Raw genomic sequence first — 15,461 nt, forward strand, 5'->3', positions numbered from 1 at the left:
CTGAAAGGAAGCAGGAGTCACCTGTATTTATAAATCCATATGTATTTTTATATATGCACACATGTATGTATATTTACATTTATTTCTGTGCCTTCATACGTAGATTTTGCACATTTGTATATAAATATGTATATGAATAGCTGTCAGGGCGGGCTGGCAGCACAGGGCTGTCAGCCAGCCGCCGAAGCCCGATGCACCCGGTGGGCCGGCGGGCCCCGGACACCCGGCAGGGAGAACGCAGGGCGCTGCACAGGGGCGGACGGGTCCCCCCACCCACCCCCGAATCGCGGAGCTCCGGCGGGGACGTGTCCGGCTTCCCAAGCGAGCGGCGCGCAGGCGCCCCTCAATTGCCAGCCCCGGTGAGATGCTCTCGGACGTGGGAAGGGGATCGCCCTGCCTTTCCCTGCCTCCTGCTTTCTTTCCGGTCCCCCTGCCCCACTTTTCCTCCAGACCCCTGGCTGGGATTTGTTACTGTATTTTTTCCTTGTCGCTATTTTCTCTTTTAATCTTGCCCACCCTAGGGGAACGCGGTTTGTAACCCGCTCTCTGTAGCTCGCGCTCCTCCAAATAGCGCTATTTGAGCGGAGACCCGCCTGTTGATTATCGCCCACTCCCCTTCTCTGAGCTCCCACCCACCCTTTGCCCCCACCCCACTTCCGTTTGATTCCAAACCTTCGGATGGTGTTTTGGTGTCATTAGGAGATTAACATCCCTGGAGCACCAGGGGAGGAGGAGGAGGAGGAGGAGGAGGAGGAGGAGGAGAAGGAGGAGGGTGAACGGGAAAGCGAGACAGCAGGCAGGAAGGTTGGCACATTAACACGAGTGAGACTCTCCTCCCGCCGTCCCAGCCACCCTCGGCTCCTGGGTGGCAGCGGAGGGGGCGTTTGCCGGCGCGGCGGGTTGCGGACGGCGGCTGGCGGGTGCGCCCGGGACCCGCGCCCGCGGAGCGGCGGGCTCCTGAGCGCAGCCTCCCTCTCTTTTATGAGCTGCGAGGCGGCGGAGCGGCAGCGGGGGACACCAGGAGGAGCATTTCTTCCCCGGGGTTTATGAATGGCACTGACATGGAGGAAATACCGTTTCAGAAAGTCAAGACCAAGAGGAAGAAATGCTGCCACTGCTGCTGCTCCCCGCCAGCTGCCGCGGCGTCGGGAGCGGGAGCCGGGCTGGGGGACCCTCCTCCCTTGCTGCTGCTGGATGCCATCGCCTGCGAGGACGAGTTTGACTGCAAGGAGCTGGAGGCTCTCTTCCAGAGCTACAACCTGAAGCTGGAGCAGACGTCCACCCTCAAGGCGCTGGCCGTCCTCATTGTGCTCACCGCCAGCCTGGCCCTGGTGGAGCTGCTCTCCGGCCCCAGCCTGACCATCTCCAAAGGTTCGCACCCAGTGCACTGCATCATCTTCCTCTCCCTCTTCATCGTCACCAATGTCAAGTACCTGCAGGTCACCCAGCTGCAGCAGATCGTCAAGCTCACCTTGCTCTTCAGCTTCACCTTCTCCTTCCTCTGCTGCCCCTTCTCGCTCGGCGCCTACGGTATGGAGCCGCCCAGCGCCCCCGAGCAGGGCATGTGGCAGCTCATGCTGGTAACCTTCGTGTCCTACTCACTGCTGCCCGTCCGGACTCTGCTGGCCATCGTCTTCGGGCTGGTGGTGTCCGTCTCCCACCTCATCGTTACCGCCACCTCCGTCAGTGCCAAGAGGCAGCGGCTCTGGAGGACGGTGAGAGAGGCCGGGCCGGGCAGTGCAGCGCCGCACGGCTGCGGGGTGCCTTCCAGCCCGCGGGAGGGAGCGAGGGCAGAGAGGCGTGGAGCGGCCCCGGGGCGCGGCGGAGGCTGCGCGCCCCCCGCCTCGAGCCCCCAGCCCGGGCGGTGGTCGAGGAGTGCCCGGGGTGTCCCCGGCGGGGAAGGGGCAATCGCGCACCTGTGCCTTGGGCGGCTGTTTCTGTAGTTCCCCAAAGTTTCCGGGAGGCAGGGGGGAAATAGGTCAGCTTTGGGGAGACGGAACCTCTTGGCTCTGTATCTCCAAGGAAAAGCGGGAAGAGGGCAGTGGAGCAGCTATATCGTGCCCACGCTTGGGGCAAGTTCAGAGCACCGCATGCACAGTCGGTGCAGTACAGCCCATTATCAGTAACACTGCTTGGCTCGGTACAAACTTGGCAGACACAATAAGCTGCGTGTGGTAATAATACTTCCACGGAGTTGGCTCGTATCCTTGCTGTCTTTCTCAGCCGTGGAACCTTCGTGCTCATACACACCCTATCTACACTTCAGATAGTGTCTTTGAAGACACTACTGAAATAAGTGAGACGCTCACAGAGGGAACCCCACATCACTGCTCTCTCAAAAAGCGGGGCATTCCCCCTTCAGCTTCCCCAGGGCAGCTGCTGCCTCCTCTCCACAGGCATTACCTGCTATGGCAGTGAACTTCCTAGTCGTTCCCTTTCCCCTCTGAATGAATCCAGCAAAATCTCCCTCTGCAGCAAGTATCTTTGGAAATGTGCTGCTGCACTCTCCCCTCCTCCCCCGAGGAGCTATTTATATCCCTGCAGGGCTTTCTCCGGCTCTCGTGGCCTGATGGGCCGCACTGGCAGGGGGAGGAGGATGAGGAGATGCGTGTATGGGAATCACTGGGGCTGACAGTCGGGGTTTGATACTGAATGCTCTGTTATGTGGTGCCTCTGAACCACTGGGAAAGAGAAATTGAAAAATTTTTCTGTCCTTCCTCACTAGCATTGATTATGTCTGCCCTCAGGGGAAGCACACAGGTTCTGTGGTCCAGATTGTTGTTAAACAACAATTTAATGTATAATTGAAGTACTTAGTACATTACTTCTGCAGAATCCTGGTATTATTCTCCATGACTGTGTAAGGCTGTGTTGTGATGCTAGGGCGTACACAACTGGCATAAGCACAAACACTGGCATGAGCAGGATTGTACACCTTTGTGCCCAGAACCGTGAATTCCTGCCTTCTCCTTCCATGCTCACACAGACACACCTCAGTGTGACATACATGCACAGAATAGAGATACACAGGGACAATCACTGAGTTGGGTTACTGAGACAAACAGGATTATTCATGGCTTCACGCTGCTGAGCTGGTGGACAAAATAAATTGTATATTTTGAAGGAGAAGAGAGAGATAAGCCGAGCTTTATGATTTACCCAGATAATCTGATGGTCTATTTTTAAATATGTGATTTAGGGTTTCCATGAGAGGGAGAGCTGATGAAATGCAGGAGCACTGAGAGGAGCCTTCCTTAAAAGCATTCGAAATGATGCTAAAAATGCTAGAATATTCTTTTTGAGTAGAGCTGAACATAGCTCTTTTACTGGAGTACCAATTAGCCCTTATGGGAGTTCTGGCTATCCTGTCTCCCCTGACACACAGGCAGATTTTCCTTGATGCCGAGCTGCAGCTCAGTGTGGCATCTGCTGTTCTAGATGAATAACATAAAGAAGCTGACAATAATGTCTGCTGACTAAATTATCTAACCAAGGTCGTGAATGTGAAACATTTTGAAGAGGGAAAATCTGCTAACTCCCTTCACACTAGTTTAATTCAGTTATTCAACAGGCAAGAAGCTGGCTTAAAAATACGTAGAAATAGTTGATTAACATCTGATGTAACATATGTACGTTTCTTCTTCATCACCCTCTCCCTCCACCAAGGTAATTTCCGTGGTTTGCATGCAGTCCCCAGAGCAGTATGCCTTGCTGATAACAGGAGGCAGAAACCAGCTCTGAGTCAAGCAAAATAACTGGTCTGTGAACTTATGGTGCACAGAAATTCAAACTGATTTGTGGCATAGTTGTAAGGAAAAGGCTTATGATTTGAAGATTATCTCTGTGTATGGAGGGGACTCATCCCTTACACAGAAGTTTTTTTCTTTTCCAAAGAACAATTTCACAATGGTTGAAAATTTAAAGATATGTAAAGGCCGCATCATCTGAATTTTACTTGCTCGTCTTGGGAATAGCTGAGCCTTTTTTGTAGAACGTAGAATGGATGTTGCCTTGAAGTCGAGATCTGATTTCCAGACACAGGATATTATCATGACCACTCCAGTGCTTGTAGACACAGCATGCAGATGGCCTGTCAGGGAAGTAGGACTGCTCTATGTAGAGCTGCAAAAGCGTGAAAGGGCTCAGTTCTTTCTCCTACCCCTTTCTTCCTAGCCCCAAGCAAGTGGATGAATTAAAATTTTTGGATAGAAATCCGCAGTATCCAGAAATGCAGAAACACCTGCAATCACTGACACCAATGTTCTGCTAAAAAAAAACTATGATTTTTCTGTGGTTCGGGCAACTTGGGAACCAACTTGAGAACCAATTTGATTTTTGTTTATCCTGATCTTTAGGAAAGCATGGATCTAGTAACTTCCACTGAAACTAAACTGGAAGATATAGTTGTCAGTAAGACGAAGCACTTCATGTTGTTTCAGGTTGAACCCATTAAGAAACAGGCATAACTAAGTCAAGGGATTTGTTCTGAAATGAACTTTTGGATGCACATCTTCTATTTCATGCTATCTGAGGAATCTCTATTTGCAAATCTTTGAATGCCAAAAGCCTGACTAACTTCAATAGGGTTGAATCAGACACTGAATGGGTTCCACAGCATGCTTAAAACTTGCATCCATATAAATGTATGAACTCTTTATATAGTAAAACCAATGCTCCTTGTGGTAGAAGTTTGTCACAAGGTCTATAGAATAAAGAACATTTAATTTGCAAGGAGTAGTTTTCCAACAGCGCAGTTATCTGTGGGTGGTCTGTGGAGATAATGTCATGCCATGCCATGCCATGCCATGCCATGCCATGTCATGTCATGTCATGTCAGAGTTGAGACATAGGTATGTGTAAAGGCAAGAGGAGAACAACAAGTAAAAGGAGGTAATATGAGTCAAGGGAGTAATGTTACAGGACTTGAGCTTCATCTTTCCGCTCAATAGCTGTTTTTTCATCAAATGAAAGATTCTAATCTGCTAATATGTCCTACTCATTTCTTAAGAGAAGTAGATAATATATATGTGTGTGTACATATATATATGTATATATATAAAATAAGAGTAATATAAAAAATATACAAAGTACTTGTGATCAACCTTGATCCCATTTGGAATAAATTCATGTCAAAAAGCATGCTGACTTCACAGCTGGTTTTGCATGTCTTATATGACACTGTGATAAGGATGTAAATGGAGTATATAACCTGTATGGCATTGATCATAGTAGTTGGACTCTTTCCCTTCCTTTGGAATCATGGAACAAAATACTCCTGCCATAAAACATGACAAGGAATCCACAGATGGATGAATGTACAAATGAAGTTTTAACAGCTTGGACTCATCTTTTTTTTTTTCCTCTTTTTTTTTTTTTTTTTTCCCCCCCTCTACAGCTTTCAGATATATGTTAGGTGCTTCAGAGCAGTTACAGAAATACAGAACCCTGCCCCAAGGAGCTTAGTCTAAGTTTTGTTGCAATGCAGTGAGTGGGTGTTATAGACTTTAAGGAAGATGGGGTAAGGAAGGCAAAGGCTGCTCACAGAAATTATTCGGTGGTGGCATTGACACAGTTTGATGTCTTACTGTTAAATAACATTTTCTGTCCCTATAGATATTTTTCTTCTTTTTTTTAAAAAAGTAAGCTTATTTCCAGAAAATTAAAAACCAGATCATACACCAATAAAGTACCTTTACACATCACAGAATTCTTTGTGAAAGAGCAAATCTTTAATGAAAATCAAATTACAACATGAGTAACAAAAAACAGAAGAAAGCAAGGTGCTATCATAAACTAGGGAATTTTTTTTTTTCAGAAATGTGGTGAAATAAATGTAGATTTTGGGCAGTATTTTTTGGTCTGCATTTAAATCTGATTTTATGCATGTGTTTATTTATTTGTATGATAGCCCTTTTATTGATTCAACAAGTACCAAAAATTGTAGTGGGGAATATATAATCACTGTAAAGGATAATGTGGTGGAAATTGGTATCTTTTATTTAAAATAATTTATTTAATACTTTAAATTGCATTTTATCTTAACTCTTTACAGGTTAATGTGATAGTAGTCTAGAATACTGCAAGGAATGCTGAACTTAATCTTATTCCTGTTAGTGTTTAATATGTAATTAATGAACACATCACTGGCAGAACTGTTGATCTCTACACCTTTGTTTCTCACACACAAGGCAGAGCCTTGGGGTTGAAAATCAAAGATAGCTCAGCTCCACTGGCATTATTACTCAGTGCAAAGCTCAGGTTTTCTTCTTCATTCATATAAAATACTGCTGAGGGACTCTACTAGTTCATTCTCTGTGATGCTTTTCAAATATTAATATCAAGAATATCTCTGGTATTGCAAACATATCTAATGTCTGTTTGAATTCACTATTTTCCTCTTTCCAAAGATGAAGACCACTGGAGAATCACTGAGCTTCTCAATACCTGTGTGTAACTCTAACTTCCATTTGACATTTAGTCCTTATTGAAAGATTGGTAAAAGTTTTTAAATTTTTTGTTTCCTTCCTAATTAAAGTGGGATTTTAATCTCAATGTGTGGCATAGGGTTTACCAGGTATTGACCAAGTCTCTTTATCTAGGCACTGAAGTATAGGATTTTCTATGGAATGTAGAATTCAGGGTCTTTTTCTACGTAAAGATTAGTATGCTCTTGGCTTCTGAGTCTGCACACTGCTGAGACTGCTACTCTTCGTGGGTTTCCAAAAAATAACAGCATGCTGATGGTTCTGCATGGTTGAGAAACAAGAAGCTTTTGGGAAACTGTCAAGAATCATGCAGACTTGGAGAAATAGTAAATAATTTGTCTGAGAAGTTTAGTTGTTATTAATAGGCAAGATCCCATTATTACTGAAGAAAAAAATGCAAAAATGTTTTAATAGTAATTAAAAAAAAACCCAAAAAACCAACAAAAACAGGTAACACAGTTATACACTCAGTTTCTACCCTCTTTCGTTGGTGTTATGCTCACCCTTGCCCTACTTCTCCAAATCTTAAGGCTGGTGGCTTCATTCTGCTGGTGGTGTTGCCTGTGTTGACAGCGTCTTTCACAGGAGAGAAGGGGATATCCATGTTAATGGTTTCCTCTTTTTTGCTCTTATGTCCATTTGGGAACATTTTGGTGTTTGCTAACGTGCATTTCTCTTTCTTTATTGGTCTACAGCTCCATGTTTTATCCAAATTGATTACATGTACAATTCTTTTTATATATTTAGATACTTGTTCTTTGTTCTTTGGTTACAACTAATCCCAGATTTGTCCACCTTCAGATTCACATTTCTTTAACTGACCACTGGGGAGTCATTTTTATAGCTGTGGGTGTTGTCAGTACCAAGTCTATGCCTCACCTTTTGTAATCCCATGCCTGTACTCTACACCATCTCCTGTGTCTCGACTCAGGTTTGTGTTGTGTTTCCATAGGCCTACATTTCTACATAGTACATCATTATGTTTTAGTCATAAAACGGCTGTGCTAGAGTACAAAGACAGGCAAAAGTAACATAAATGAGTTGCAGGCATCTGATCAATTAGGAAAAGTGTTTAAACCAAGTAAAATAACATGCATGGATGTCAAAAGAAATGTAGCCTGAGAAGCTAAACTTTTAGCCCAGAGCAAGCCTGACAGGCTCAGTCTGGAGATCTCACAAAATCAGTGGGTAACATATGGCTTTTTACATAGCCCTGGCAATATAGTAATAGCAATAGCAATATAGAGTATTACAGGGCTATATGGTTGCAGTCTTTTTTAACATGTATGTGGTTTAGACTGTCTCCAGATGTCTTATTATTGCTTTTACTTTAATGCCAATAAAGTGAGCCAAAGGTGTCTTCATTTCAAAATGGTAAAATACTGTTGTCTAGACCCTGATTAATAGCAAAACTTTGCATGTTACGTTAGTAATTAGGGACTGTACTTAATTTACATACTTACTGTGTGGAAAAGTAGTTTTCATATGTGTTTGTGCAGCTCTGAGCTCAGGGGCTACCAATTTGGGTTTAAAGATCTTTGATGCTTTTATAGCATAAGTTATCAAGGGTTTCTATTTCTTCCTTCTTTAATTTCTGTCTTTCTGAACATGCAATTTTGGAAATATTCAGTGTTAAACTCCTATGAGAAAATGTTGATAAGAGGGAAGTTGTTCTTGATACGATGTGCCATTTCTTCTTCTGGATTTAAACTTATAATTTTTTTCCCCATCTTGTTTCCCCAGTTAGTAGTATAGTGCAGTGCTCTTCTGGCCAGAAACAGTACAATACAACAACTAGGTAGCACAGATTTCAATTTCTTTTCATCTACTTTAAGCACAGCTCTGAATGTCTTCATGTCTACATTAGATGGCCCTTACTAACTAAAGCAGAAATGTTCTTTCTAGCATCTTGTTCTCTCGTTCTGTCAGTTTAGATGCAGTGCATTCACAGTCTAAATTATGCTATTACCATTCCAGAAGACATTAGCTAGCATAAAATAATGTTTTCTGTCTATTATTGTTAGTTATTGTGTTTTACTTTCTTAAATTCAAAAGGCCATACACTCCTGTCTTCACTTCCCTTTTTTGTGCTACTATAAAGTAGTACAAAACATAAGTAAATGCAGGTGGTGTGTATGGAAAGAGGGAGATGAGTCAGAAAAGTGTTGTTCCGTGTTTCTTGTAAAGTCTTGGTTGTACCAATAGGGAATAATTGTTAGAAAGCCTTTTATGAGTGTGGGAAAGGAATGGCATGGCTTCATTCAGGTTTCATGTTCTGATTAATTCATAATACATTATAAGAAAATTTCATCTAAGACTTGAAATGTTTGTGCTTTATGACAGGCAGAGGTCAAGCAGTATTAACTCCTACAAGATCCTTGCTGTTGGGAAGGGGAGGAAAGGTGCAAGTGGAAGAGATTGGTTCAAATTCTGGGGCTGAGCTTTGTCTGGCTTGCTATGATGGATGAGTCCCAGACACCATCAATGAGTGTAATGTAATCCACAGGTTTTGTTTCAAAATTTCTGGAATATGTGATTTCCTTTCTTTCCTTCTTCCTCTGGGAAACTTCTCATGGAAGGAATTTGCTTTGCTTCAAATTTTTAAGATACATACATAGAGGAAATTGAGGAAACAACATAGTTACCACTTTGTCCACCTGTTTTTATTCTACATGAACTTAATACATGAGCTGATTCCTGAAACAAATAAAATCACCAAGCACAGAAAAGCTGTTTTCTCCCTATAGTAAAAAAAAAACAAACCCAGAAATGAGGATCTACTGTGCCTGTAAGGTAAGCCATGAAGTGTGACAAAACTGTGAGAAATATAGTTATTTCTTTAGTTGTGGTTCAGGAACTGCAGAAGTCTTTTGTCACCCAGAGGTGCATGTTGCAAGAAATCATCTATATGTGGCTAATACGAAAAATGTTACAGAACAATATTTCACTTTAACACCACCTTTCAGACATTCACTCTGGAGCAAGGTGTTCATTATTGGATTCAGTAACAAGTGGTTGTGCATCCCCCTATGCAACTTCATAGTAGCACCTTTCTTGCAGTTGTTAACACATAAAATTAAGTGATGCTTAATCTGACAATTGTGAATTTTTTCATAGGTTACTCATTCATACACTACAATAACAGAGAAATGTTTGTCAATTTCCATAAATCTGCTTATGATTATCTCTTAAAAGATGAAAGTAATTATCCACACACACAAAAGTAGAAAATTAAATAATACTAATAAACAGATCTTTAAAAGAGATTTACATAAAATATAACCTTAATTTGAAGTATCAACAGGCTAAAAAAGAATATTGTGCTTGAGCAGAACTCGTAAAGTTTTGTTGTCTTCTAAGTAAGGAATTTCTTTCTTCCTTTCTTCCTTTCTCTCTCTCTCTCTTTCTTTTTTGAGGTTGACGTAATCTCTATAAAATTCAGTGTAGTAAAATGAAGTTCTGGGTAAATTGGTCACTGTTCATCCAAAGGCCTGAGTCTCATCTCACTTTAAAACACCAAAAGCTACCTCACAGGGCTTTGGGGAGATCTACCTGATGTGCCAAAAATCCTTCTTGTCTGTAATAATTTCATCCCAGGATGTTTTAACTAAAAAGGCACACCATTTAATGTGAACCATATAGGAAGTCAATGTCTGCTTGTTTATGAAATGCCATGAAAGTAGTAATGGCAGTGGAAAGTTATGAGCAAAAAATGCCCGTAACAGACAGAAGCTGCACTAGGATCAAATTCCCACTGTTGCAGGTTGTCTCTGGAGCCTGCTCTGCAGACTCCTGGTCTCCGCTGTCACAGTAGTCAAAGATTTGGATGCTACTCTGCACCTGGCAATATGGGGTCATAGAGCTGTGGTACTATGTTTTGGAAGTTGAGGATGACCCCTCATAGATGTCCTATGTGATTCCTGGTACTGGACTCTGCAGCTTCTCGTGCTGATGTATCTGCTGATCCATGCTGGTTTAATGCAAATCAGCTGTCACTGTAGGGGCTGTGGGAGTTGGAGAAGCCTAAGTTTTAAGTTCATAGTTGTTTAGCTATGATAAGTGCTCTGTCAGTCATTCATCTATGCTTTTAAGTATAAGAAACAGTGATGCTTTTCAAAACAGAGAAACAAACTGACCATCATCTCTGTGTTCAGTATGTGAGTTTCCTCTTCCCACAGCTAGTTATGTAAATGACAGGGGTGAATGATAGCTGCTTAAGTTCCTCCAGATGGAAAGATTATGGTAGCTTATTTGGCCTTCTCCATACAGCTCTCTCTATTTTAGGCAGCAGTAGACTGAGGAGATTGTAGCTGAATTAATTTGCCTCATCTGTTAGTCAAAATAAACTGCTTTATCAATAGTCTATTTCTTCTTGCTTACACTGTTAAAAAGATTAGTCTGATTTTTGCCTTTGAAGGGACGACAGCCTAAAGAGGGGAATCCTATTCTAAATCGCACTTCACAATACCAGTTAAGGTTAACACAATGGTTGAAATGGCTTTGGTAGGAGAGCAATATGATTTTCTAACTGGGAGTGCATACTCTTCTTATAACAGGTTCTGGAATACCCATCACTAGAAAGGATGGTGATGTTTAAGAGGAAAGAGCATACTTCATTTTCTGGGCTGTTAATCAGTTCCATTGCTAATGCTAAATTTGAAATCTAGAAGAGGGTGAGTGATAAAATTGTTTGGCAAGGCTTTTTTTTTAATCTCAACAGTATTATTTCTAAGCCTTTTTTGATGTCTGATAGAAACATTAAGGGAATAATAATAAATGAGTTCTTGAATTCCCACTCACTAGTGCAAATCTTATGTGTAGTTACTATATTCATTTATTAGGCAATGTATAGTGTAAACTATAGGATTTTCTTAGCTTGCCTATGACAAGGGACATGAAAAATGAACCTTTCTTACTCTTGGACACCTTTCTACTCTTACTTACTTACTTAGGAGAATATTCTGAAAAAATTAAGAGTTGGCATTTTACAGTGAGGATGAACATAAGTACTGAAATGGTCAATGGCCACTTGCAAGGCTATGAAGTGTTCTTTGACATTTTTATAGCACTGCTAGTTTATCATCAGAGGATGTAATAATTTAATTTTTTTTCTTGCTTGCTTCTTTTCTTTTTCTGTTGTTGCTTTTGTGCAACCAGTCCCTGTCAGTTTTTTGCTGACTACCAGAGTTCTTGCTGCAGTACCCTCTACTGAATTTCCCCCAAAAGGAGACATCAAACAGATCCAAAAGAAGGCGCATTCTTCTGGGGTGCAGGTATCTGCAGAAAGGAGGTGGATCTTTCCTAATTTCCCTAAAGGTGCTCAACTTTCAGTCCCAGGACTTTGTCTGTCTTGTCAGTTAGTGAGTCTGAAGTCATGCGCTTTTGTTCCAAATCTCTATGCTATCATTTGCAAAAGTCCCATTTCTTCAACATCATTATATACTGAAAAACTGGGCTTAGCTACTGATCACAAAGATTTTTGCTTCTCTTGGGGAAAAGATATAAGACCTAAGCCTGGCAAACTCAATTTTGTTTACTTAGTCTGTGGGCAAACATGAGTGTTGTTTTACTGAGACTGCTTATTAGGTAATATGTATGTCTTATGTGGAATTGTAATGAAAGTTCACAGGGCCTCTGCAACAATGGTATTAGCATGTATAACAGCAAAAAGTGAGACAATCATTTTTCCAGTGGCATTAAGAGACTTGCTACTGTGTTTGACTTTTAACATGTTGGGTAAATACTGTTATTCTTAGAGTAGAAAAAGTCACATTGACCCTAAATCAATTTCAAGGGAGAACCAAGGGCTTTGACTTGTCAGCAAATGACAGCAGTGCATCATGTAAGTAAATGCTGGCTACAGTATGAGCTAATTTTGTGTAACACGGCAATGAATGCAAAGTATTTCAAGGGAGTGGGTTTTCTTCTTTTAGGAATGCTGAAGTCATCTGAAAATTACTGGTACAGTAGTTTGAAAGATGGCACCCAGCAGGCCTGTCTGGGAGTAAGTGAAGAGAGGAAGACCATTAGGGGTCAGATTACTGATTCTCAGGAGAAATATTTGTCTCTCCAGCATCTGGAAATCTCACAGTTGTTTTCAGAGCTAGTTAAACTGAATCCTGTTGAAAAGTTTCTTGGGATCAGTGTAGATGCCAAAGGTCTGCTGGTGGCCTGGACATAATAGAATACCACTGTATCATAGACGTAGTTGTAATACAATCAACAACTGTAGATGTTGGTTGGTATTATCAGTCTTAGCAGTTTCTGGGTTTAAGTTTTGGAGTTTTTCATGTGACAAAAGAGTACCATAGGAAAAATAGGATCTAGTTAGCTTTCCCAGTTTTTGTCCAGCAGATAGAATGCTTCTTTTCTTACGCCTCTCATGCCCTCTCTAAACAGGTAACTTTCTGGTCCAGTACATGAAGACAAAATTACTGAGATGTGAACAGATACTAGACTTCCATTTATCAACAGAACAGAGGCTTGGTTCCACTATCCATTTTAAGGATCAGTTTAGTCCTTGGACATGGGAGAATGTCAGTGTCAGTCAAACATAATGCCAAAGACAAGAAGCAAACTGCATTTTGCTCCAGCCTGTTGAAGACGCTGTTCCAGCATGGGGTGCTCCATGTGCAAATCCTGACTCATGTTTGTGCCAGCTGAATAGTGTGTGCAAACAGAACAGTAACTCCAGCTAATACATTTTCTCCTCTGACTCAAGGAAACAGGAGTATAGTTCTTTTTGTTCGGAAGAGAAAAGCCTTTATGACTGACCTTGGTGCACTCGCTTTCTGCACTGTGGATTCGCTCCTATTCTAGGTCAGTTTCGCCTGTGCCTTTTTAAGTGTGGGTAGCACTCTGTACTGTCTCACCTAAGACATGCTTTTTGGGAATCAGTCAAGCTTAGTCATGTGAGCTTACAAATTCCATGTCACAGAGCCAGGTTCCTTTTGTCTGTGCCTTCTTTTCAGCCTTCTAGGATGTAATCTCAACTCTGCGTGCATCATAAAGTAACATTAAAGTGCTAACACACTGATCAGATAAAAAGAGAGGTCACGAAGCCTGGTGGTAACTGGTGATGTCATCACATTTGCTATTTATGTTCTGAATAACTTGGAAACCATTAGCACATGTGATGATGTGTGATGCTCAAGTAATACCCTGTGAACAGGAATCAGAACCCTCTCATGTTGAAAGATAGCGCTTAGACTTTGCTCAGACGCCAGGAACATCTGCTATCTAGAATCTAGCAGGAAGTCTCACAGGTGAGTGATTAGGGTTAGACAAATAATCAGAAGGCCAGCAGTTTCTTTCTGGATTTCCAAAACCAGTCATTAATGGTCTAGTGTTACTCTGAAGCCATATTTTAAGTCATCATTACCACTGAAAAAAGTAGTCTCATGCATATAGATTCACCATTTTTCACCACCCAAACATAGTTGAAGCTCTGCACTGAGTAGACTGGAAAGCTAATGTGAATTAGAGCCAGCCAGGTAGGATGGGCTTTCAAATGGATGAGTTCTCAAGTCATGTTCACAGCTGCTTGGGCTTCTGCACTTGCATGAAGAGACTGGGAAGACAAATAAGCAACCAGTGGGGGAAAAAAAATGGGTCTAGAAATGTCTTTTTTTCTTTACTCTTCTGTCAGTTTATGCCTTTATGTTGCAACAACAGCCATGTTGTCTTCACTGCCAGATGAACTTCAGTGGGAATAGTGTTAGTCTGATGACAGCTTTTGCAAATGCAGCCCAACTTTTCAATTTTTAGCTAACTATATGTGCCTTAATTTAGACATGGATGTTTGAAAAATACTTAATCCTAGTGTTATAACTCAGAGTTGGTTGATTTAGTAGAGCTGTTAAAACAATGTTTCTCATTGATGGATCCTGAACCAGCTTTCAGCATAGGTCCCAAACATTTATAAACAATTTGAAAATATACATTACTGTAAAGGACCAACAATCATATTTTCTTATTTTTAAAAAAACCTTTAAAAATAATATATAGAGGGACTAATTTGCTAGAGATGCTGAAAAAAGGAAGTTACATTTAAAAATGGCTAAAAAGAAATAAAATTTGTTTAAAGATTTTGGATTCCTACGAAGGGCCATCTTTAAATTTCTCAAAACTTTAAAAATTGCATCAGTGTCCATAAAGAAGTGGACATTTATATCCAGTATGTTGGACTCAGTGAATGAATCATGAAATGCATTAGTTCTGGAGCAGGTAAGGCTGTGTCTGGTATGGAGTACAGAAGATACTATATGAGATTTTGATATGGGAAATCAGTAGGCCTTGCAGGTTAGCTTGGAAATGTTATGTGAATATGTTGTTTCTTTCAGAATGGACAGAAACCATTTTGTCTCCACACAAAATAGGCAGATTCTATCTTACACTATTACTTTGGCTATATTTGTTTCTGAATACCTGAGCTACAAAGCAGACCCTCAAAAAAGGCCATATTTTTGATAGCAAAGATGACACCATGTAATAATGTGTGCTTTTCAGCACTCTTGCTGAATCTCACGATCAAGAGCAGATTGGACAGTACTGTTGTTGCATTCAGCAAATTCATGGAAAGCACTGAAGAGTGTTTGCTGAAAATTAGTGATGCAGTGCTATAAAATACACTAGTTCTATATCCTGAAACTAGTCTTACTTTGCAGTAGTGTTTCGGGAAAGCACTGCTTGCTTAAGAAGCTTCTTTTCCAATGACTGTTTTCTCATTGCAGCTGAGAAAACACTAACACAAAGCAAGCAAGGGATTACTCACAGACTTTACATACCAAAGTCTAGGCTGAAATTCAGTACGTCTTATTATTATTTACTATTGATGTTATGGTAATGTCTACATGTGTCAACTCTGATGAGCTTCTCAACTCACTGCTTGCTGTACAAGTGCACAAGTAACATCCATTGTCTTCTGCAAGACGTGGCAAAGAACAGAAAAAAGTCTAGAGATAGAGAAGTGAAATG

General features: G+C 41.5%; 1 protein-coding gene across 2 annotated transcripts in view; it reads left to right on the plus strand.

Annotated features, from left to right (window-relative positions):
* The first annotated feature begins 777 nt into the window (after window positions 1-777).
* Window positions 778-15,461, plus strand: part of ADCY1 (adenylate cyclase 1) — a 154,032-nt gene continuing 139,348 nt past the window's right edge. For both annotated transcript variants that reach the window (XR_007628302.1, XM_050310435.1), the window contains exon 1: window positions 778-1,715. Coding sequence is in view for 1 of the 2 variants with exons in the window: in XM_050310435.1 (XP_050166392.1) it covers window positions 1,047-1,715 (669 nt within the window). In the remaining variant the exon portion in view is untranslated. The remainder of the gene's footprint in view (window positions 1,716-15,461) is intronic.

Source organism: Myiozetetes cayanensis, unplaced genomic scaffold, assembly GCF_022539395.1.
Source record: "Myiozetetes cayanensis isolate MyiCay16 unplaced genomic scaffold, myiCay2020 scf1, whole genome shotgun sequence".
NCBI classification, from domain to species: domain Eukaryota; kingdom Metazoa; phylum Chordata; class Aves; order Passeriformes; family Tyrannidae; genus Myiozetetes; species Myiozetetes cayanensis.